General features: G+C 35.8%; 1 protein-coding gene across 5 annotated transcripts in view; it reads right to left on the reverse strand.

Annotated features, from left to right (window-relative positions):
* PLXDC2 (plexin domain containing 2) overlaps positions 1 to 24,994 on the reverse strand; it is a 510,869-nt gene that overhangs the window by 76,456 nt on the left and 409,419 nt on the right. For all 5 annotated transcript variants that reach the window (XM_025464029.3, XM_049097150.1, XM_025464027.3 and 2 more), the window contains one exon: positions 1,951 to 2,011. In XM_025464029.3, coding sequence (XP_025319814.1) covers positions 1,951 to 2,011 — 61 coding nt within the window. The remainder of the gene's footprint in view (positions 1 to 1,950; positions 2,012 to 24,994) is intronic.

Genomic DNA, 24,994 nt, shown 5'->3' on the forward strand with positions numbered 1-24,994 from the left:
CTTTACCCATTCATTCATCAATGGACACCTAGGTTATTTCCATATCTTGGCTATTATAAATAATGCTGCAATCAACATGGGGATGCTGTTATATTTTTGAGTTAGCGTTTCATTTTCTTCAGGTAAATACCTGGAAGTGGAATTGCTGGATGATACGATAGTACTATTTTTAGTTTTTGAGGAAACTCCATACTTCCCTTGTCTTTAGGGTAAAGTCCAAAGTCCTTCAGCTTGTCATAGTTGGGGCTCTGTTTACGTCACCCATCTCACTTCTCACCACTTCTCTTCTTAGGTCCAGTTATCCTTCATCTCAAATATCTCCTCTTCAAGCAAACCTTACCTTATGCTAGTTACCAACACCACATCCTTATAGTTACTCTCTGTCCATGTCCTTCTCTAAATATAGCCCTTTGTTCAGTGGTGTATCTACCTGGTAGACAAACTTCTTCCATTTTTACATTATTTATGCTTAGAACAGTTTATAGTAAGTGCTCATATTAGGATTTGCACTCACGGAGTAAATTCATCTCACTGGATCAGAAAGAAAATCTAACTCTAGTTTTAGGCACAGAAGATGGACTGGAGTCAGTGACTTTTAGAAGGACAGAATTGCTCAACACAAAGCCACTAATATTGACAATTTAATTACATAATTAAAAGGGAACACTGAATATTGAAAATACTTGACTCTGAGATCCTTGGGAATAGGGAGTGATTTTTTTTTCTTTGCAATTTTAGTGCTCGGCACATTCCACCAGATATAGTAAACTCTCCACAGATATATTTTGGACAGTCTAAAACATGATGGCTTCTTCTCTATTTCCTTGGTTCATGGTGGGCAAGAAAATTAGGATGTCTGAATTACACTCTCGATCTTTACCCAACTATAGCTATTCAATTTCAACATTTTCATTGAGGTAAATATGATTACATGAAAGAAACATCAATCTGAAAACACAACCATCGTTCAAGCAGTATATTTTCACTTTGAATGATGTTGTTCTATAAGTGAAGTGAAATAGATAGATTAGTGTGTATCACTGTAATCTCCCAAATGAATGTCAGAAAGTTGATTAAAGCTGCATTGGCAATACTGCACTTAAAAATCAAGTATATTCTCAAAGATGTTTTTCTAAAGATATTTATAGGACATCATAAATAAGAACTTAGTTTTTAAAAAAGGCTCTAATAACCATTGGTCTCCCAATAGTTTTAAAGAGAGCACTTTCACATGGTTTGCTTTTCCTGAATGAGAAAACTTGTGTAATTGTTAAGAGTTTGAGTTTTCATTGAAAATCCACACCCCAAAACTTAACACAGGCAGAAAAAAACAAATACTTTTCTTTGTGACCCTAATAGGATATGTTCATGGGACCTGAAATGACAGTGTAAATACAATTCACTAGAAAATTTTAAACAGGATAAAATTGCTTCTGCGATTGCATACACCTGCTTAAATCACGTCCTTGCATCACTGTCTCCATCACTTTTGTCTCAGGGTTATTGTATCCATGTTATACTATTTCTAACTTATTTTACATTAGTTTGCTGCAATCAGTCTTTTCCTCCATACCACTGGTTTTGTAACTCAAGCAAAAAGGCTTCTGAGATCTTAGAAAAGCAGTAAGTGTTTAAGAGAATTGCCCTTTGCTTGTAAAATTCAAATTCTGGTTCTATTTCCTAACCACACACCTAACTCTGATACCCTCAACGCCCCCGTCCCCACCATCTCCCCTCACCTCTCCCTCTTCTCTTAGTCATATGGAGGTGATAACAGCTCCCATGTCCAAGGAAGGGTCTGAGACTAAATCGAGATAAACGTGTGGCACATATTAAGGGCTCGATAATTGCTGGATAGCTTTGTTAAATTAGATGTCATCTTCATTAAGATGTAGCAACTCTATATTGCAGCTTGGTCCCAAGAATCTTGTCATGAGAAAGCACATGTACCTCTTCAGGGCATCCGCTGTCCACCCAGTCCTGCCGATGGCGATCGAATCCACTGGAACATCTTCAGAGATGACACATAGCAGTTCAGAAAAGACAGTAATAGGGTGCAGAGTTGGGGTCGGAGGAGGGTGAAATGAAAAGAAAAAAATTGGTAAGTAGCCAATTCTCAAATTTTCACTTTAGCACAACATAAACTTTCTTTTATAGAACTGTTAATGGGAGTGACAGTGAAATATTTACAATGTGGTGAGTAACAACTCACTCCTTAGGTAGTCGTGCTATTAGGATCACTTAGAGCAACAAATTATTCCACTGATGCCCACTACACTGTGCAGAACACCTGGGTCCCCATGCAAACATAAGGCCAATTGTGATCCTATGAAGTTGGTTTTCTTTTTACTCATACTTTTTTTTCTCCTCATCAGAACAAATGGATATAGACAAATTTTTTGCAGGTATCATATTTTAGGATTTCAGATCTCTATTTGTTTTCCTTATTATTATTATTTTTTTAATTTAAGACCCGTAGTCATTCAAACTCTCTATTGTGAAGTAGAAGTTTAACTCAGCAGATTTGGGGTGTTCAAACCCTCACATTCCAAAGAAAAAACTGGCTCTGTCTGGCTCCTGGGAGATAACCTCCAAGCCATTGGGATATCGCACCTGATAAGAGTGCCTTTGTAAATCTTGGGTTTGGGGCTTTGCAAGATAGTTTATGCTAACAAGATGCTTTATGCTGAATGGATGTTTTTATTCATCTGGAGATGGGCCAGGCTGAATCAGTTTGACCTCTTGGAGGGGCTGAAGATTAGTGATGAGAACAGTCATAGAGAAATTCATACTTAATCTGCCTGACCCTCAATAAAAACCCTGGACACCAAATCATGGGTAGGCTTCCCTGGTTGGCAACACTTGGTGTGTATTTTCACGAATTGCTGCTGGGGGACTTAAGTGCTGTCTGTATAACTCCACTGGGAGAAGACAACTGGAAGCTTGTGTTTGGTCTCTTGTGGACTCTACCGTACGTATGTATTTTTCACCTTTACTGATTTTAATCTGTATCCTTTTGCTATAACAAATGGCAACCTTGAGAATAACAGCTTTTGGGGAGTTCTGTGAGTCCTTCTGGTTAACCAGTATACCTGAATGTGTTCTTATGAACCCCTAACAGCACTATGCTTAGGTCATCCCTAAAAGGTCTAATTCAGCAAGCACTGGGTTAATAAGATTTTGTTTAGTTCTACTCTCTTCCTTGATTGGAAAAATTTTCTGCCCTCTTTCTCTACCCAGCTATAGTCCATTTATTATTTTAAGACCCAGCAATTATTATTGGAGTCCATCCTGATAATGCTTCATAATTGCTGTGATCACATCTTATTTTACTATTTAACTTCTCCCTTTTATATAAAACTTCATGTACTTATGTCTTATTTACGAAACTTGATTGTGAACATTTTAAAGTTAGGGCTGGTATCATATAAAATCATACTTAGTATATCTCACACATAATTTCTGTTTCATGTTGGAAATTCAAAATATGTTTGCTAGTCTGTTAAAATTAAGGATTTGTATAACTCCTGAATTTTACATCTAGGTATATATTTATATATGGTACATGAATCCATACTGATAAATATTAATATAAATACCTATATGTTTTTCACAATTAATGGAGGTCATTCAACTTTTGCCTTATGTTTTCGTATAGTCTTACTTTGCAACTTTTTAAAAAAATTTGTTTTGCAATGAACGAGTCTACATGATGACTTTTTCTAAGAATCCTTGCCAGAGATTATGTACCATGGCATGGATGAGCATAATTTAATTCAAGTGGAATGTGAAAACATCTCTACTGTCAACAAAGAAGACTGTATCTATCATTTTGCCTGAACATGATCCATTAGAGCTCTGCTGTTTTATGCCTACCATCTGTGTTGAATAAACTTAAGTGTGGAATAAACATCAGTGTGTGATCTGGCATCCCAAGTGTGAGAATCCCCAGTTGATCAAGGCCATCATCTCTGGTTACCCAGAAAGTCTGACATTTGAAGCCTGTTTAATTCCAGAGGAGTTAGATGGCTGTTCCCTCTTCTCCTTGTTTCCTTTCAATTTTGTTTAAATATTGAAAAATGTATTGACATTTCCTTTTGCCCTGAGGATATATCAATTTTCTAAAAAAGTATATTTTGGGAGTCACCTGATCACAAGTCATTTTGAGAGCTACAAGTAAATAAATGGAACAGATAATTTTTAAAGTGCAGTTTGTCTTCACTTACTCTATTCCAGATATATTCAGAGTCAGTGGGAATTAATAACCTTTATCTTATATTTAACAAGACAGTACCGTATCTTAAATTTACGGGTCAGTCAAAATTTCATCTTAACTAATTAGTCCTTTAAATTGTTAAATTAGGGCAGCTCAGGTGGCTCAGCGGTTTAGCGCCACCTTCAGCCCAGGGCCTGATCTTGGAGACCTGGGATTGAATCCCACATCAGGCTCCCTGCATGGAGCCTGCTTCTCCCTCTGCCTGTGTCTCTGCCTCTCTCTTTCTGTCTCTGTCTCTCTCTCTCATGAATAAATAAATAAAATCTTAAAAAAAATGTTAAATTAATCCCAGGAAAAATACAGAAAGTGCATTTTGCTTGATTTATTAAATAAGCCCACAGTTATATTGTGTGAAATTAGGTTCCACTGGAAATATGTGATTCAATTAAGTAATTCATCCATTTATTCACAATTGATTCCCTATTAACTGATTTGCAGTTTACTAATTGCTAGGGTACGAAGGATTGAGAATGGTAGAACATGAAAACGTTTGATTTGAAAAAGTAATGCATTTTGGTAACTTACAGTGCCTTAGAAAATTCACACGACCAGACACTTAATTTTTAGTTTTCTTTCTAACCTATGAAAGCAATTATAAACAAAAGGTTGTGTATTTGTGTGTGTGTTACAAAGACACAAGAAAGTGTTTCTTAGTGTTACTAAGAAAAATCACCTTTCTATTATCTCTGAATTTTAAAATACCCAAAAATCCCCTTTAAGAACACCTTCCTCTCTCCATTGAGCTGCTGCATTGTTTTTTCTAAAACCCAATGATATTAGCCATATCATGCTCCAGCATATTGATTTCCTGACATTCCTTTTCTTTTTAAGATTTTATTTATTTATTCATGAGAGACACACACAGAGAGAGAGAGAGGCAGAGAGACACAGGCAGAGTCGTGGGACTCGATCTCGGGTCTTCAGGATCATGCCCTGGGCCGAAGGTGGCGCTAAACCGCTGGGCCACCCGGACTGCCCGATTTCCTGACATTCTTAACACTGTGAGCAGAGAGGCTCTCTCCTACACTGGAATCACCTAGTATTCCTGTTGAAAGCAAATTCATGAATGTAGCTGAATAAGATTCTCCGGCAGTTTGGGTCCAGCAATTTTCATTGTAAACAAGGCACCCCAGGTGATTCCTGAAGATTCACCACTGACTTCCTGTATGAAATGTCAACTTGGCAGTCCCCCTCCACTCCTCCTGTCCATCCTCTACAACCTGTTCTAATGCCCCTTTAGTGCCCATGCCTAAATGTGTTGTGCTCTTTCATCTCTGCCTTTGAACCTGCTGTTACTTATCTCTGGAATAGCTTCTTTGTTTCTAATTAGTAGATCCAATTCAACTCCAGCCTGTCTCTTCGACCAAGAGAGAGCAATCCTTTCTCAGTGCCTCCCCCAAACAAGTGCCAGCATCTATCATTACACTCTGATTGGTTGCTTTTAGCTTACTTTAGACGTCAGGAGTATAAGGCTCAAAGTGGGGGTGGTGGGGGGTGGAGTCAAACTTTTGCTTGAGTTAGAATTCTGTTTTGGGCACAAAACAGGAATGGGATCTTAGGCAAGTTATTTTTCCTATCTAAGCTTGTTTCCTCATCTGTAAAATAGGGTAATGGAATTTATAAAGTATTAAACATTTAGTAAATATCAGCTGTTCTTAATACCTTTATATATATTTGTAATATATGTATAGCAAGTCAACAATTGCTGAAAATGAGTAAGTGAAATTTTCATTTTAGAGACAGCATTTTGGAAAATATTTAGGAATTGATTCTGTGTACCATATTAATGTGATATGTGCTCTACACTTAAAGTCCTCAGTCATCACATTTGGGAATTAGTATTATAGCATGTTATGAGAGGAAATCTATGTTGCTTTTGAACATAGGCCAAATCTTTATGCAGTATTTATAGAGATGACATTGTTTTGTTAATATTCCTCAAAATGAATTTCTTTTTTTTTAAGGTTTTTATTTATTTATTCATGAGACACAAAGAGAGAGAGAGAGAGAGAGAGAGAGAGAGGCAGAGACACAGGCAGAGGGAGAAGCAGACTCCATGCAGGAAGCCTGATGTGGGACTCGATCCCGGGTCTCCAGGATCACTCCCTGGGCCAAAGGCAGCGCTAAGCCACTGAGACACCAGGGCTGCCCTCAAAATGAATTTCAATGAAGTGTGAACTCCTAACTATGATAGGTTCCCCATGTTTTTATTTTCAACTTCTTCCGTTCTTCTCAGCATTATCTAATTCCAAAACAAACTGATAGAGAGCTGTACTTCAAATTAATTGTACTATTCTCCACTGAGTTTCAATGGGTGTTAATTTCAAAGCCCGAAGGAATCATGTTAAGTGAACCCCACTTAATAAGGCAGCCTAGAAGACAATACCCTCCTAGCTTTCAGCATCTATCTAATCAAGGTATTAAAGTGTAAATATTATCTCTTCTCTAACTTATCTCAGTTCTATAGAAAGGGTTTCAGAATATGACTTATTTTGCCAGGATAATATATTCAGGTAAGTGTTAAAGTACATACATTAAGGGTTAAACATAAAAGGCATCTCTTACTGAACAATGAAACACATGTCATTTCACCAGTGAGATGAAACATCTGCAAAAGAGAATTTAGGAAAGAAACCACAGAATCTTAAGACTTGGTTAGGAATTAGTTTTTAGAGCAGGAATCAGTAAATGTTTTCTGAAAAAGGACTGGACAGTAAATATTTTAGACTTTGCAGGCTATCACTTCTGTTCTACTTATCTACCTCTGTCATTGTAGCTCAAAGGCAGCCACAAATTCCCAAGAAATCAGTGTGGCTGTGTTCCAATAACACTTTATTTACAAAAACAGGAAGTGGGTCAAATTTGGTCTACTTCCTGTAGTTTTCTGGCCTCTGTTCTAGATTATTATGTAAAAAATAAAGATCAGTAAAATTCTGAAGACTAGGGCAGATCCCTCATCAAGATGTCTCATGATTTAAATAGCCTTATGTGTATTTAACAGAGTATGTTATCCTATGGAAAAATCAATTTTTAATTTAGTACATTTTCTTGTCATAGTCTGCAAAAGTGTGAAAAATAATCCTGCAGTATCAAATAAATGGAAAGATGTTTTATAAAAGAATCAGAAATATTTTAGATGAGAAACAACTATAATGATAAATAATATAATTATAACTAATAACACATTTTATCATTGGGTAAAATAGCTGATAGTATGGAACTATAAGATAGGAGGAAACTATTTTGTTTTCAAATACTAAAACATTTAACTGAAAAATGGTCATAAAATTTAAAATATTGATTATAATAATTATTCTCAATAAAAAATTAGTAAAACAATCATATCTTATTTCCCATATAGGGCATTCTTGTTATTCCCAATTGGTCTCCAACATGAGATGGATAATTTCACTTCTAAAACCATTTCTTCTAAAATTGAGAAATCTGATCTTAAAATTTCCCAAGATTTTTCATACCTGAACTACTCATTATATAGAGGTCTGAGAATGACAGATGAGCCTAAGTACACAGTAATATATTATGGAGACAATATTGAAGGACAAATATGAATTTTACATCAATTTAATATGCAGGAATGTGAAGTTTGTTGTCTTTTTTTTTTTTTTTTTTAACTAGGCTCCATGCCTAGTGGAGCCCAATGCAGGGCTTGAACTCATGCCCTTGAGATCCAAATCCGAGCTGACCCAACTGGCTCCGCCATCCAGGTGCCATGAGTCTGTTTTCTCTTAATAAAAGCTCTTGATGTTAGTTGTAGCTTGAGTCATAATCTAATGCCAATAAGAATGGCTATCTGCAAAATGTAGGAACTTTGCTTTGTAGATGACTTTCCAATATAAAATTGGGCTCAAGTCATCTGATATCTGAAATCCAGAATTTTGACTTTTATACATGTGGCAGAGTAGATATTATCCCAATGCTAAAATATCATTAATTTTATTTCCCAACCAGACTTTATTTAATATATATTTGCTTATACCATGTATTAATCAAATTGAATCATAACATGTGATAGCTTACTTTTCTACAGTTAATAATATAGTCTGGGCATTTTTCCACATCCATAAATATCCCTTGAGAGTTAATTTTTAATGATGGCATATACTCCATTATATGGCTGTAAAAAACATTTACTCAACCTATGTATAAGAATCCCACATAATTTTAATTCTTATAAAAATATTTATCCTTTTTGTAGTTTGGTGGATTAAAATGATATGTCTTACTTTAATGAGCATTTCTTCCATTACAGGTGAGGATAAACTTTAAAAACATGTTTACTGACTATTTTTATTTTTACATTTTTGAATAGTACATTTTCCAAATTTATTTTATTTTTTTTACAGGACTTCTTTGAACTAAGAGCAGGAAATTCTGTTAAATGTATTGCCGGTCTGTAATTTGCCATTCTATTCTAAATGTGATTTTTTTTTATCATACAACAGTTTGTATTTTTACATTATGATATTTGTTTTTCAAACTTACCTTGCAAGATTTCTTTCTTTGCCTTTATGCTCAGAAAGGCCTCCACTAATTTGGTATTATGTATTTGGCTTGCCATTCTCTCTTCTAGTTTGCCCATTATTTCATTCTTTACTTTTACTTCTCTAATCTATTTTACGTTTATTTTAGTATACGGTGTGAAGAACCAAATCTAAATATGCAAATTTCACCTAAAACAAATGGTTGCATCTCAGGATTAATTGCGAATAGATCTTATTTTCTTTTAAGATTTTATTTATTTATTTGAAAGAGAGAGAGAGAAAGAGATCATAAACAGGGGGAGCAGCAGAAGGAGAGGGAGAGAGGATGGCTCCCGACTGAGCAGGGGGCCAGACCTACCGACATGGGGCTTGAACCTTTGGACTCTGGGCTCCAGGGGCTTGATCCCAGGACCCTAGGATCATGACCTGAGTTAAAGGCAGCCACTTAACTGACTGGGCCACCCAGATGCCCATGCTGAATAGATCTTTATCCATTGTTTTAAACTGCCTGTTTTCTTACATAACAAACTCATATGCTAAGGTCTACTTCTGAAATCATATACTCTTCCACTGATTGCTTTGTTCCTTCTTGTATAATTCCTATAATGATTTCACCATTATAGTTTTATGAAATGATTCACTACCTAGTAGTTTAAGTCTTCCATCATTGATCTTATTTTAAATTTTCCCTTAAGTAGTATCACTCATTTATTCCTTTCTGTGATTTTTTTCCAATCACTTTCCGATGTTCCAAATAACCATCCTAGGGATTGGGGCAAGATGGTAGAAGAGTAGGGATCTTCAACTCACCTGATCCCAACTTAACACCTACCACCTATGGATTTGTCCTGAGATTTAAAGAGAGAACAGCCAGAATGCTACAGAGAGAAGTTTTTGCTTCTTCAAGAATCATCTAGACTGAAATTTACTTAGGTGGTGGTTGGTATTCTTGATTCAGCACACTCATACAGCCCCTTTGCACTGAGCAAAATGAACATAAGGAAGAACTCATCACAAAAGAAAGAATCAGAAACAGTACACAAAGTTACACACAGAGTTACAGAATTTGGATTACAATTCGATGTCAGAAAGCCAATTCAGAAGCACAATTATAAAGCTACTGGTGGCTCTGGAAAAAATCATAAAGGATTCAAGAGATTTCATGACTACAGAGTTTAGATCTAATCAGGCTGAAATTAAAGATCAATTAAATGAGATGTAATCCAAACTGGAGGTCCTAATGATGAGGGTTAATGAGGTGAAAGAAAGAGTGAGTGATATAGAAGACAAATTGATGGCAAGGAAGGAAGCTGAGGAAAAAAGAGAAAAATAATTAAAAGACCATGAGGAAAGGTTAAGGGAAATAAATGACAGCCTCAGGAGGAAAAATCTACGTATAATTGGGGTTCCAGAGGGCACCGAGAGGGCCAGAAAGCATATTTGAACAAATCATAGCTGAGAAATTCCCTAATTTGGGGAGGGAAACAGGCATTCAGATCTAGGAGATAGACAGGTCACCCCCCAAATCAATAAAAACCATACAACACTTCGACATTTAATAGTGAAACTTGCAAATTCCAAAGATAAAGAGAAAATCCTTTAAGCAGCAAGAGACAAGATTCTTAACTTATATGGGGAGAAATATTAGATTAGTAGCAGACCTCTCCACAGAGACCTGGCAGGCCAGAATGGGATGGCAGGATATATTCAGTGTCCTAAATGAGAAGAACATGCATCCAAGAATACTATATCCAGTGAGGTTCTCATTTGGCATAGACAGAGAGATAAGAGATTTCAGGATAGGCAGAAACTGGAAGAACATGTGACCACCAAACCAGCTCTGCAAGAAATATTAAGGGGGACCCTGTAAAAGAAAGAGGAAGCCCAAAGAAATAATCTACAAAAACAGGGACTGAATAGGTATTATGATGACACTAAATTCGTATCTTTCAATAGTTACTCTGAACGTTAATGGGCTAAATGATACCATCAAAAGACGCAGGGTTTCAAACTGGATAAAAAGGCAAGACCCATCTATTTGCTGTCTACAAGAGACTCATTTGAGACCCAAGGACACCTCCCGCCTTACCATTCAAAGGGTCCTCAAAAGAAAGCTGGGATAGCAATCCTCATATCAGATAAATTAAAGTTTATCTCAAAGACTGTAATAAGAGATGAAGAAGGACGCTATCATACTTAAAGGGTCTGTGCAACAAGAATACCTAACAATCATGAATATTTATGCCCCTAATGTGGGAGCTGCCAAGTATATCAATCAATTAATAACCAAAGTAAAGATATACTTAGATCATAATATACTAGTACTGGCAGACTTCAACACGGCACTTTCTGCAAATGACAGATTTTCTAAGCAAAACATCACCAAAGAAACTAGGGCTTTTTTTTTTTTTTTTTTTTTTTTTTAATAAGGGCTTTATATGATACACTGGACCAGATGGATTTCACAGATACATACAGAACTTTGCATCCAAACGCAACTGAATACACATTCTTTTCAAGTGCACATGGAACTTTCTCTAGAATAGACCTCATACTGGGTCACAAAACAGGTCTCAACCGATACCAAAAGATTGGGATTGTCCCCTGCATATTTTCAGACCACAATACTTCAAAACTAGAACTCAATCACAAGAAGAAATTTGGAAGAAACTCAAACACATGGAGGTTAAAGAGCATCCTGCTAAAAGATGAATGGGTCAACCAGGAAATTAGAGAAGAATTAAAAAGATTCATGGAAACTAATGAGAATGAAGATACAACCGTTCAAAATATTTGAGACAAAACAAAAGCAGTCCTAGGAGGGAAATACATCGCAATACAAGCCTCCCTAAACAATTGGAAAAAAAACTTAAATACACAAGCTAACCTCGCACCTAAAGGAATTGGAGAAAGAGAAGCAAATAAAACCTACACCAAGCAGAAGAAGAGAGATGATAAAGATTTGAGCAGAACTCCATGAAATAGAGACCAGAATAACTGTAGAACAGATCAAAAAAATCAGGAATTGGTTCTTTGAAAGAATTCATAAGATAGATTCACCATTAGCCAGCCTTATTAAAAATAAAAGAAAAAAGACTCAAATTAATAAAATCATGAATGAAAGAGGAGAAATCACAAACAATACAAGGAAATATGAAAAATTTTAAAAATGTGTTATGAGCAGGTATATGACCACATATTAGGCAATCCAGAAGAAATGGATGCATTTCTGGACCACAAATTACCAAAACTGGAAGAGGAGGAAATAGAAAACCTGAATAGGCCAATAACCAGCAAGGAAATTGAAGCAGTCATCAAAAACCTCCCAAGATCCCTGGGTTGCTCAGCGGTTTGGCGCCTGCCTTTGGCCCAGGGCGCGATCCTGGAGACCCGGGATTGAATCCCACGTTGGGCTCCCGGTGCATGGAGCCTGCTTCTCCCTCTGCCTGTGTCTCTGCCTCATTCTCTCTCTCTCTCTGTGTGACTATCACAAAAAAAATTAAAAAAAAAAAAAAAAAAAAAAAAACCTCCCAAGACACAAAAGTCCAGGGCCAGATGGCTTCCCAGGGGAATTCTAGCAAACCTTAAAGAAGAAATAATACCTATTCTACTAATGCTGTTCCAAAGGATAGAAAAGGACAGAATACTTCCAAACTCATTTTATGAGGCCATCATCACCTTAAATCCAAAACCAGACAAAGACCCCACCAAAAAGAAGTATAGACCAATATCCCTAATGAACTTGAATGCAAAAATTCTCAACAAGGTACTAGCCAATAGGATCCAACAGTGCATCAAGAAGATTATTCACCATGACCAAGTGGGATTTATGCCCAGGATGCAAAGCTGGTTCAACACTCATAAAGCAATCAGTGTGATAGATCATATCAAGAAGAGAAAAAACAAGAGCCATATGATCCTCTCAATAGATGCAGAGAAAGCATTTGACAAAATACAGCATCCATTCCTGATCAAAACTCTCCAGGGTATAGGTATAGAGGGAACATTCCTCAGCATCTTAAAAGCCATCTATGAAAAGCCCACAGCAAATATCATTCTCAATGGGGAAACACTGAGAGCCTTTCCCCTAAGATCAGGAACACGACAGGGATGTCCACTCTCACCACTGCTTTTCAACTTAGTACTAGAAGTCCTAGCCTCAGCAATCCGACAACAAAAAGAAATAAAAAAGCATCCAAATTGGCAAAGAAGTCAAACTCTCCTTCTTCACAGATGACAAGATACTGTACCTAGAAAACCCAAAAGACTCCACCCCAAGATTGCTAGAACTCATACAGCAATTCGAATGGCAGTGTGGCAGGATACAAAATCAATGCCCAGAAATCAGTGGCATTTCTATACATTAACAATGAGACTGAAGAAAGAGAAATTAAGGAGTCAATCCCATTTACAATTGCAACCCAAAGCATAAGGTATCTAGGAATAAATCTAACCAACAAATCTAGGAATAATCTAATATAACCTATAAAGGATCTATACCCTAAAAACTATAGAACACTTCTGAAAGAAATTGAGAAAGACACAAAGAGATGGAAAAATATTCCATGTTCATGGATTGGAAGAATTAATATTATGAAAATGTCAGTGCTACCCTGGGCAATTTACAGTTCAATGCAATTCCTGTCAAAATACCATGGACTTTCTTCAGAGAGTTGGAACAAATCATCTTAAGATTTGTGTGGAATCAGAAAAGATCCTGAATAGCCAGGGGAATATTGAAAAAGAAAACCAGAGCCGGGGGCATCACAATGCCAGATTTCAGGTTGTACTACAAAGCTGTGATAATCAAGACAGTGTGGTACTGGCACAAAAACAGACACATAGATCAATGGAACAGAATAGAGAATCCAGAAATGGGCCCTCAACTCTATGGCCAATTAATATTCAACAAAGGAGGAACAACTATCCACTGGAAAAAGGACAGTCTCTTTAATAAATGGTGCTGTGAAAATTGGACAGCCACGTGCAGAAGAATGAAACTAGACCACTTTCTTTCACCATACACAAAGATAAACGCAAAATGGATGAAAGATCTAAATGTGAGACAAGAGTCCATCAAAATCCTAGAGGAAAACACAGGCAACACCCTTTATGAACTTGGCCACAGCAACTTCTTGCAAGATACATCTATGAAGGCAAAAGAAACAAAAGCAAAAATGAACTATTTGGATTTCATCAAGATAAGAAGCTTCTGCACAGCGAAAGAAACAGTCAACAAAACTAAAAGACAACCTACAGAATGGGAGAAGATATTTGCAAATGACATATCAGATAAAGGGCTGGTATCCAAGATCTATAAAGAACTTATTAAACTCAACACCAAAGAAACAAACAATCCAATCATGAAATGGGCAAAAGACATGAAGAGAAATTTCAGCAAAGAAGACATAGGCATGGCCAACAGGCACATGAGAAATTGCTCGGCATCACTTGCCATCAGGGAAATACAAATCAAAATCACAGTGAGATACCACCTCACCCCAGTGAGAATGGTGAAAACTAACAAGACAGGAAACAACAAATATTGGAGAGGATGTGGAGACAGGGGAACCCTATTGCACTGTTGGTGGGAATGTGAACTGGTACAGTCCCTCTGGAAACTGTGTGCAGGTTCCTCAAAGAGTTAAAAATAGAGCTACTCTCCAACCCAGCAATTGCACTGCTGGGGATTTACCCCAAAGATACAGATGCAGTGAAATGCCAGGACACCCGTACCCCAATGTTTATAGCAGCAGTGTCCCCTATAGCCAAACTGTGGAAAGAGCCTTGGTGTCCATCGAAAGAAGAATGGATGAAGAAGATGTGGTCTATGTATACAATGGAATATTACTCAGCCATTAGAAATGACAAATACCCACCATTTGCTCCAACGTGGATGGAACTGGAGGGTATGATGCTGAGTGAAGTAAGTCAATCGGAAAAGGACAATCATCATATGGTTCCACTCATATGGGGAATATAAAAAATAGTGAAAGGGATCATAGGGGAAAGGAAAGACAATGAGTGGGAAAAATCAGAGAGGGTGACAAAACATGAGAGACTCTTAACTTTGGGAAACGAACAAGTGGTAGTGGAAGGGGAGGTGGGCAGGGGAATGGGGTGACTAGGTTATGGGCACTGAGGGGGGCACTTAACAGGATGAGCTGTTAAGTTATACTATATGTGGACAAATCAAACTCCAATAAAAATACACAAAAAAATAATTAATTAATTAATTAATTAATTAAAAAAACAAATAATAGTCCTATTGTGAATGTGGTAGAATTAATGTGGAAATAATTGACATATTGCTATAGTCTAGCTTTCCATCCATTAAAATGTTTTTTTCGGGCAGCCCGGGTGGCTCAGCAGTTTAGCGCCACCTTCAGTCCAGGGTGTGATCCTGGAGACCTGGGATGGAGTCCTACCTCAGGCTCCCTGCATGGAGCCTGCTTCTCCCTCTGCCTGTGTCTCTGCCTCTCTCTCTCATCTTCTCTCTCTCTCTCTCTCTCTCTCTCTGTGTTTGTCTCTCATGAATAAATAAATAAAATCTTTAAAAAGTAAAATAAAATGTTTTTTTTTTCAGGTGTTCTTTTAAGTGCTTTATCAAACTTCAACTATCTACCTTGTATAGGGCTTACACATTAAGTTTGTTAGTAATTATTTTATCTATTTCTGTTATTGTTAAAGAGCTTTGATCACTCCATTTTCCAAATGGTTATTTCTGCCTGGAAAACTACTGATTTTTATGTAGTCATTTTGTAACTGGTACTTTTATTTACAAATAATAATGTTGCTTCTCTTTTCCAATAGTCATGCCTCATATTTAGTTTTCTTTTCTCTGTGCATTAACCAGAAATACAGAATTCTATTACATAATAGTAATAATTACATTCTTCCTTTCTTTAATTGGAATGTCTCCGGGGTTTCAACGTTCAGTATTTCTTTTTCCATTGTTATGAAATAATACTTATTATTGTGTATGTGTATTAACACATCCTTGTATCTCAATTTGCTTTTTTTACCTAGGAAAAAAATGTTAGATTTTATCAAATATTTTTTTCCATCTAACAAGATGAGAAAATGATCTTCACTACCAGTGTTATTCATTGCATTAATATATTTTATTAAACCATGGAATGAATTTATTATTTGGCCATGTTTTAATTATTTTAGTTCTGTGGGTTTTGATTCTTAACTATTGGGATTTTAACATTCTATATTCATAAATAATACAGGATATCTATGAGTAAACTACAATCAACATCACGCACAATGATGAAAGGAGTGAATGCTTTCTTCTCAAAATCAGAAACAAGACAAAATAACTACTCTTACCACTTCTAATTCTAGTCAACTATGTGCTATACAGTTGAAAAGGCAAAAAGTTAGAAATTAGAAAGTCAAGCTTTAGGATACTGTCAAATCATCAATTGCTTCCTGCCTTGTGTCTTTCCTATATGAGTGCAAAGTAAAATGAGAAGTCAACTCATAGCTTGATTAAATGGCAAAAATAAGGCAGCCATACCAGATTATAGAAGAATTAGTAAATAGCTGAGACTCATAACAACCCTTATTAGAGATACAAAGTAATATTCATTATGATTTTGGAAGCTTGAAAAGTAATGATTTTACTACTAGAATGACAAAGTCAGCTAAAACTCAAAGGATATCTTAGCATTAAATGTTGAGAGTTACATGGGTAAACTTTTTGAGTGGGTGGAAATTGCAGGCTACTAAAAAGATTAATGTTTAGGTATTTCTCTTTTTAAAACCCTGGGATTAGTACGTATTACCAAATGAAACCAAGCACCTATGGTCATAGAACATCTGCCAACATAATCTGCTCAAGGATTTGAAGAGGAGATAGCTGTTGGGGTTTCCTTGATGCTTTCCCTCTGTGAGCTCTAACTCATGCTGCCTTGTGAAGGAAGTGTCACGATGGGGGATTATCCTTCTCCCAAGGGTGACCTCCAATCAAGGTTACAGAACCTAGCCTGAGGACACAGCATTTGCTATATAGTTAGAGATGAAGTCTTCAAGTTTACCAGGGGCTATTAACATTTAAGATCAAACTTGTTATCCTAACAATATAAAGACAATATTTCTTCGTTGACTGATCTTAAATATGTCTTTGGCAACTAATCTGAGTCTGGCTGAAAACATGTTTTAGTAATTTGGCTGCTTATTTATGAAAGATTTCCAACTCTGTTAGAAACATCATAACTTTTATTTTTTTATTTTTTAAAAACCTCATAACTTTTAAAGAAGATAAATGATAATCTGAGGCTGAGGAACAGTAATTGAAGGAAGACTGCTAGGACAATAAATAGTTTTATTTTGTTTCTTCCAATTATATATACACGAATAAGTTGTCACATAGTTTTTATTTTAGGAAAGGAAGATGATATTATTATAGGTAATTATTTCTAAGAGTGAAATTTATGATTTTATAGCTTTTATTTATTTATTTTTAAGAGATTTTTAAAATTTATTCATAAGAGACACAGAGAGAGGGGCAGAGACATAGGCAGAAGGAGAAGCAGGCCCTCTGTGTGGAGCCCAATGTGGGATTCCATCCAAGCACCCCAGGATCATGCCCTGAGCAAAGGGCAACCAACCATTGAGCCACCCAGGTGTCCTGATTTTATAGCTTTTAGAATGTATGGTTATAAAGTGAGTATTCCATTCAACAAGCGATGTTTTTACACCTAATTAAGTGTACAACTTTGGGGTCTTGAAACTGGGCATGTCCTGAAGAAACTGGAAGCACAGCACATTTTATTACATTAGAAAAGAGAACTTCCCTTGCCATACTCAACTCCCTTTCTGAATTCAGACACTAAGAGTAATGGAGTCTCTAGACTTGAATTAGTAATGAATAACTTGGTTAATAATTTCAACATGCCACTGGGGCAGTGCCAGAAAAACAAAATAAAACACTATCTCGTTTAATATGGAAATAATGGGGAAAAGAAAGGGAAGAAGTCAAGGTAACAGACATTGTTGGAACAAGTTAATTGTTGACATGTGATTAAAGATTGGCAATTATGTAATTCTCACCCCATTCTCACAATATTCCTCAAAATTATTTGCATTTGACTACTGCAAAAACTTAAGGCCATTGTATTTAGTGGGAAGAGGATGAGTTTTAGAATTGCATATATAAAACTGGGTTCAGGTCTTGACTCTGCCATCGACTATGAGCCATGGCAAGTTATTATTGGAGATTCAGTTTTTATAAAATGGAGATTGTAAAATCAACCTTCCCTGTGTTTTGGTGAAAATTAAACAGGGTAATATAGATGAAGCACTCTTTTGGTGTTTGACATAGTAGGTGCTCAATAAATGTGATCTATTTTTTTTTTTTTTGCTTTTTTACTTTCCATGGTACTTAGCACTGCTCAAAAGTGTTTATTGGAAAATCGTAACTTAGTCTATAACTGAAAATCTATATGATATTCTCCAAGTCCTGACCCAGCTTCTTTAGCCACAAAAGCAAAAGATCTTAAACAAAGAGGAGAAATCTTCTCTTTTTGGTGAATGAATTTTTTCAGAATCTAAAAATTTCTTGCCAAGCATTCAACTTTGCTATCTTGGTACAACAGAAGTGAGAGTTAAAGCTTGTGGAAAAGAAAAAAAAAAAATTACTCCTCATGGCTGTGAGCCATTGAAGCTAACAGTCACAAATAAAACTACTGGATGTTTCAGGATTCCAATTTTTGACACCCTTTCTTAAAATTTCTTGACTTCATACCAAGTGTTGTACTTAAATAGTACCTTCGAAAGCATACAAAGTAGGCAGAAAGAGCAGTGACTTTTACTTTGTTGTTGGCTCAGAAAAAGGAACAAAAAACTTGTGGGTTTCGGTGTGCTGTGCCTCGGTAAAATGCTAGGCTTTCACCAATAAATTGTTATTTCATGGTACTCAGATTAATGGCTCCTGGTCTTTCAGAGTTGTCTGTCTTCCTGAGGAACATCAACAATGCATGAATCAAGTCACCTCTTTCTGCCAAGATAACAAAGTTACACCCTGGAGAGGGACTAGAAATTCCTTTGATGAGCCAATTGTCTCATCAACAAAAAGGTCTTTGCCCTAATTTAAGTTTTGATATATAAACAGCTTCAGAATTTTACTTAGAACACTAAAATGTGCAGAGAAATGGATGAAGTTGGTATTTCTAGTTTCTTAGAGAATCATAGCATGAACTTTACTTCTGTTCTGAACCAGAACATTTAGGGAAGGACTATAAGGGATACAAGAAGACCATTACATTTGTCAGCATCTCTTCAGGATGGGTAACCAGTAAACTGATCTGGACAAATGCATGTCTTTCTCCTTTTCTATCTCTCTCATTGCTTAAGAAATTAAGTGTCTCTAATCACAGTAGATATGGATCCTTGCAAACGACCTGCAGAAAGAATGGTTAGATTAGGAAGGTTTGTATTTCTAACTAGAAAAGCCTGCATTAATCACAGATTTTCAAGCTCTGCCCAGAGTTCGGGGGTTTGGTGTCGCAGAGGCCTTGGATGACTGATGTGGAGGAGAAGGAGATGGGAGGGCGTGGCTGTGAATCTCTGGCCAGATCTAATTTTATCTGTTTTGTATTTGGAGTTTCATTTTTCAAAAATGTTTCTCCTGTTTGAGAAGGAAAAGGTTGAAAATCATTTTATTAAATCATTTGTACACTTCACCCCATTAATGAATTTAGGCTTGTTATCACTATATTTTACAATGTAATTAAATCTTTCAGACAAGTACTATGAGCTCATTTAAAATATGATAATACAACATTGACAGGGACTCAGAGAAGAGAAGCATTTTTTTCTTCTTCTCTCTGTATGTCCCTAGAAGATATAACTTGAGGCATTATAATGTCAGATAATAGTGCTTGACCAACAGAACGCTGTTTCTTAAAAGATATTTGTTTAATGATTTTTTTGATAATGCACATTTTTCTTCAGAAGATATATTTGTGAAATAACTTTTATAGAATCTGGTTAAATCAGAATACCTTTTATATACATGTTGCAGTCCATATTCATTCACATTAATCATTCAACCTTGAAAGTGAGGCACTGTTCCCTTTCATCAATTTATTTTGATTAAAGAACATTATATTTCTCCACTTATATCTTCAGCTCATGGTAAATTCAGTGTCATCTTCTAAAGTCTTAAGAGTGATTACTCCAAGCAAAAAAGGTAAATTGATTTGGGTGGAAACACTTCTGAGACTTCTAGAGTTTGCTGCAAAGATATTATTTTAAAACTATATGTGAGACAATTTTGAAATATATCCATATACGTAGCTGAATTCATGTTGCCTTTAGAAATGTAAATTGTGATATCAATGCTTAAGAAAATACTATGTATATTTTTAGCAGTGGGTTTTAATATATAAAGCTTTGTTTTCGTTTTAAATTTTTGTTATTCTCTCTTCGTTATAGATCTGCAAGCTCACCTGGAAGGGTCTGTTTCTAAGATTGCATCAGATCCTTCCGTAGATTACCAACAATGTATTGGTAAATTCATTCCACTTTAGGGAATGATCCTGGTCATAAAATAGTGTTCTGCTTCCTATTTCCTTGCTTTATTCTACATCAGATTTGCCAGGCATATAAAATATCAAATTACTAAATGCTAATTCTATTAGAGTTTTATGCAGCTCATGTGTACAAATGTTCTATGCCTTATTAAAGGCAGCAAAAAAAAAAAAAGAGAAGGATTTTAAGAATTTGGGTATGAAGCAATTTTCTGCTTCATAAAATACAGTTAGTGTCACCTTATGTTAACACAAACATTCTTGGATATGTGCTTTTTTTCTTCAGATTTGCTTTTAATGAAACTGACTTAGTGTTTCAGTGCACATCCCTTTAAGCCAGATTTAAAAAAATACTTATAGAAAAGCTCTATAAGCATATGCAGAATGATATCTAGGCCTGAATCTTCAAGTTATTTTCTCAGCTCACAAGATCCATCAATTCGATGTCTTCAGAATCTTTTTTAGTTATTTATTTTTAACCACTATGATGTTAGTTTGACCTGGTCCTTCATTTACTGTCTGCTGTTTCCTTAGGTGATAATCATTAGAGTTATCTGATTTATCCCCGTGTCATTGTTACTTCAGTGACATAACCAGATAGTCAATATTTGCTTCCGAGTTAATTTATTGAGAATACATATTTTAATTTTTTTTCATTACATGTATTTGTTATATGTCCTTCATCAATCCAGGCAAACTTTTCCTACAAAAGGCCAGATAGTAAATACTTCAGGCTCACAAGCCATATGGTCTCTGTCAAAGGAACTCCTTTATGGAGAATAACTGAACTAACGTAGGGATTCTAGGTCTGCCTCAGGTCCTGAATATACAAATGCAGTTGGAAGGATTCCCAGAGTGGTATTAGGTAGGATGACAGTATAACAGGGGGTAACCTATGCTTTTGAGAGAGGAAGGAGGCAGAAACGGGGCAGGAGGACAACAGGCTGAGGCCCACCTATGCCAAGAAAACTGGGCATGTGGATTTCGGGGGCATTATCTGATGCTCACACATCACAAGCACAAATAGTGTGTCTGACTACAGTCAGCCTTTTCTGTCAAGTTTTCATGTATGTCTTTCCTATTATGTGCATGTTCTTGCTAACTTTGTTGTTTTAGACAACCCAAGTTTAAGCTTGCATACTAAAATTTAAGTCTCTGAAGTATTTTATACCCATGCCTTTGAAATTCGACATCAAGAATTGCTGTCTCTTTCCATAGACTGAGTGTATGAATCTGAGGTGGTGCAGAGGTCTATTTATGCTTCATCTTTGATATATGAGTAGAGAACTTGACACAGAAAAAAGCGACACAGGACTAATTTTCCTATGAGAAATAAACTCGACACCATTTCTGCTGTCTGCAAATTTTAATGGATTGCTTGCAAATCTTTTTTTCCCATTAGAACTCTATGTGCTATTTTTGTTACTATTTATTTATTTATTTATTTATTTATTTATTTATTGGACTCTATCTTGCTAATTGTGCACTTTGCACAAATATAGCTTCCATTATTGCTAAAGGAAACTCTGTAGCTTTTATAACAAACTATTCAAATAAGTTTTGAAAGAGGTTACTGTAAATAAGCTAACAAGACCGTTTTGGTGGGCAAGGGAAAGGCCTCTTCCCCTTTCCCGATGGACGTTTGCTTTGGATTACTTAGCAAAATTACATGTGCTAACACTAGGCATTGAAGACTAAAGAAGAAAGTTCAACCTTGGCATTTATTTATTTATTTTTCCTCTGTCTCTCCAAACTTCCATCCTTAAAAACTTTTTATTTTTTAAATCCTGGATCTGCCAAGTTATAGTTTCAAAACCTGGGCTAAGCTTCTCAAACTTCCTAATTTCTTTTTTACTTAATCTATGAAACAGGGAACTAAACACTCTTGATGTGACTGCAGGATTGGATGAGATAAAAGAATTAAAAGACTTCAGTGGAAATGAAAGCTTTTGCGTGATGCCTGACACATAGTAAATACAGAATAAAAGGTAGCTGTTATAATCATGTTAAGCGCCTCCATATGTAAAGCATTCTCACCCTTTTTTTAAAATTTTTATTTATTTATGATAGTCACACAGAGAGAGAGAGGGGCAGAGGGAGAAGCAAGCTCCATGTACCGGGAGCCCAATGTGGGATTCAATCCCCGGTCTCCAGGATCGTGCCCTGGGCCAAAGGCAGGCACTAAACCGCTGCGCCACCCAGGGATCCCCATTCTCATCCTTAAAACAAAGCCCCCTGTCCTTTCTTTCAAAGCTCATGTGATTCAGCAGCAGCAGTGGTAGAAAATCTGGGCAAAGATAAAATAAACCTGTGTGCTAGTGAAGGACAGAGGAGGAAGAGATGAATTCTCATCAGGGCACAGGTCAATACAGAGGTCTTATCTGGTGGTTGGAGATGTTATTTTAGGAATAGAAAATCTGTGTATTTTTAGGACAGCCTATCATTAGAAAATGTTGCAGCCAAGGTCATGATTCATGGAGAGAATCATTCCCCCTTGACTGTGAATTGTCACTGAGGGAAATATTCTAGAGAGGAGAGGAAAGAAAAAGTGGCTCTCTAGGAAGGAGAAAAAAAGGAGTCTCACTAATCCAGAATTCGCAAATCCCCTTCATAGTATTCCGGAAAAAGAAAATTTGAATGCTAAACTTGTTCAACCAATAGATCTTATTTTCTTCCGAAACACTTTCTTTGTTTTCCCTAATAATGGATAACAGCTTAGTCAGATTGCCCTAAAATTATATAAAAAGATACATCTTTAGACTAGTACTACCTAGGTGTTTTTAGAACCAAAGAAAAAATAGGATTATTACACATATTGCTGAATTCCTGGATTTCCTGCACTTTTCCACCAATGACAGAAATCCTACCATAAAATTTCCCTCAAAACTCTGGGCAGCATAAGATGGATCTCTGACTTAGGACTTGACAGTAAATAAATTCTTTAGCATTGAGAAAATTTCATAAAAATCTTAAGTAGTATGTTTGTATCAAGGAACATGACATATTCAGATTTCAACTTTTCTGGAGGATATATTTTTACAGAAAGCAAAAAATCAGAAACTATCCCAAAGACATTGTAATCATTTCCTTACATATGTCTTCAAAGAGCTGGCTTGAGTACAAACATTGTATTTTGAATGTATTTTTTCACATTAGATTCCCAGCAAAACAAATAATTAAACCATAAACAACTTACTAAAATTTTTCTTTTTTACCATGTTAGTCTTTTCAATATGAGGCTCCCTGATACTCAGCAGTCATGTGTTTTTTTTTTTTTTAACAGGAGGTAACTGTGAACTTTTTTTTTTTTTTTGCTTTTAAATTTTTAGTTCCTTTTCCTTTATGGATCATATTTTTTTCTTAATAATTTAGGACCTACTGTTTTTAAATTGAACAAAGTCAATCTCATTCTTGGACAATTAACTTTTAATTATTTCCAGAGGAACTCATTACTATATTAATGCAAGCAAGCTAAGGGAATGGAATATGTAATTTAGCACTAAAATGCTCCATTTTTTGGATACTCCATATTTGTTTTTAAGTTGCATTTGTTGACATTTAGTTTTCTAAATTATAACCATATAAAATGCAGTCACCACAGGTGGTTAACACATAAGTAAAACTTTAAAATCACTTGGTTAATCTTGAAAAAGCAGCTATAAGCAGATGTGATACTAAATAATTCTACAGATTTTACTTCTAGCTTGCCAAATGGTGCTCAGATGGAAAGCAAACAGAGCATTCACTGACTGGAAAATCAAAGACAACTTAAAAGAATGCCTTGATATTTCAGGTGGGACTTGGTTATCGAGAGACTTGGCTCAAGCACCTATTGCTTTTGAATTTGGAAAAAAGGAAGCTGGTGCCTATTCTGTATTCACCACCATCTTCAGAGACTGGCAGATGGCCATTGGCAAAAAAGGAGACAGGCCGAAATGCAAGAGATGATTGATAGAAGAATAGATAGAAAAAAAAAAACCCAGTTTAATTCTTTAAAAAAATAGAATTACAAGCATTTTATATTCAAAAGGATAATAAATCCAATGCCATCTCTCTAGAGGCAAGAAATACAGTCTCTATATTCAGAATTGCTAAGGAGTGCCTGGGTGGCTCGGTCCACTCTTGGTTCCACCTCAGTTGGTGATCTCATGGGTCATGATCTTCATGCTCAGTGGGGAGCCTGCTTGAAGATTCCCACTCTCTGCCTACGCTCTCCCCCACCCCGTGCACGTCCATGGTGCTCTCTCTCTCTCTCTCAAAGTAAATAAATATATTTTTAAAAAACAAAAGAATTTATCATTTTTTGCTCTTGAAAGTTTATTTAACTTTAGAATTTTCTGAAAGAGTATCCAGAATTTCCTAACACATATATTTCCTTTCTTTGTTTTGAAAAATATATATTTGTTTGTTGATTCAGTATAGGTAATATGTACATGTGATAAAAATTCAAACTCTACAAAAGGAAATATGGATGAAATAGTAATAGTGTCTTTTTATGTCAATTTCCAATTCATGGCAGTTTCCTAAAAGGTCAGCTGTGTTACTAGCATCTTATAGATCTTTTCAAAATTATTCTCTATATCTCTATATATATTCATGTAATAGATAACATAAAATCATAGCTTATTACACTGTTATAACTAATTCACACAAAAAGAATTAGTACATTTTTT

Source organism: Canis lupus, chromosome 2 (genome assembly GCF_003254725.2).
Source record: "Canis lupus dingo isolate Sandy chromosome 2, ASM325472v2, whole genome shotgun sequence".
NCBI classification, from domain to species: domain Eukaryota; kingdom Metazoa; phylum Chordata; class Mammalia; order Carnivora; family Canidae; genus Canis; species Canis lupus.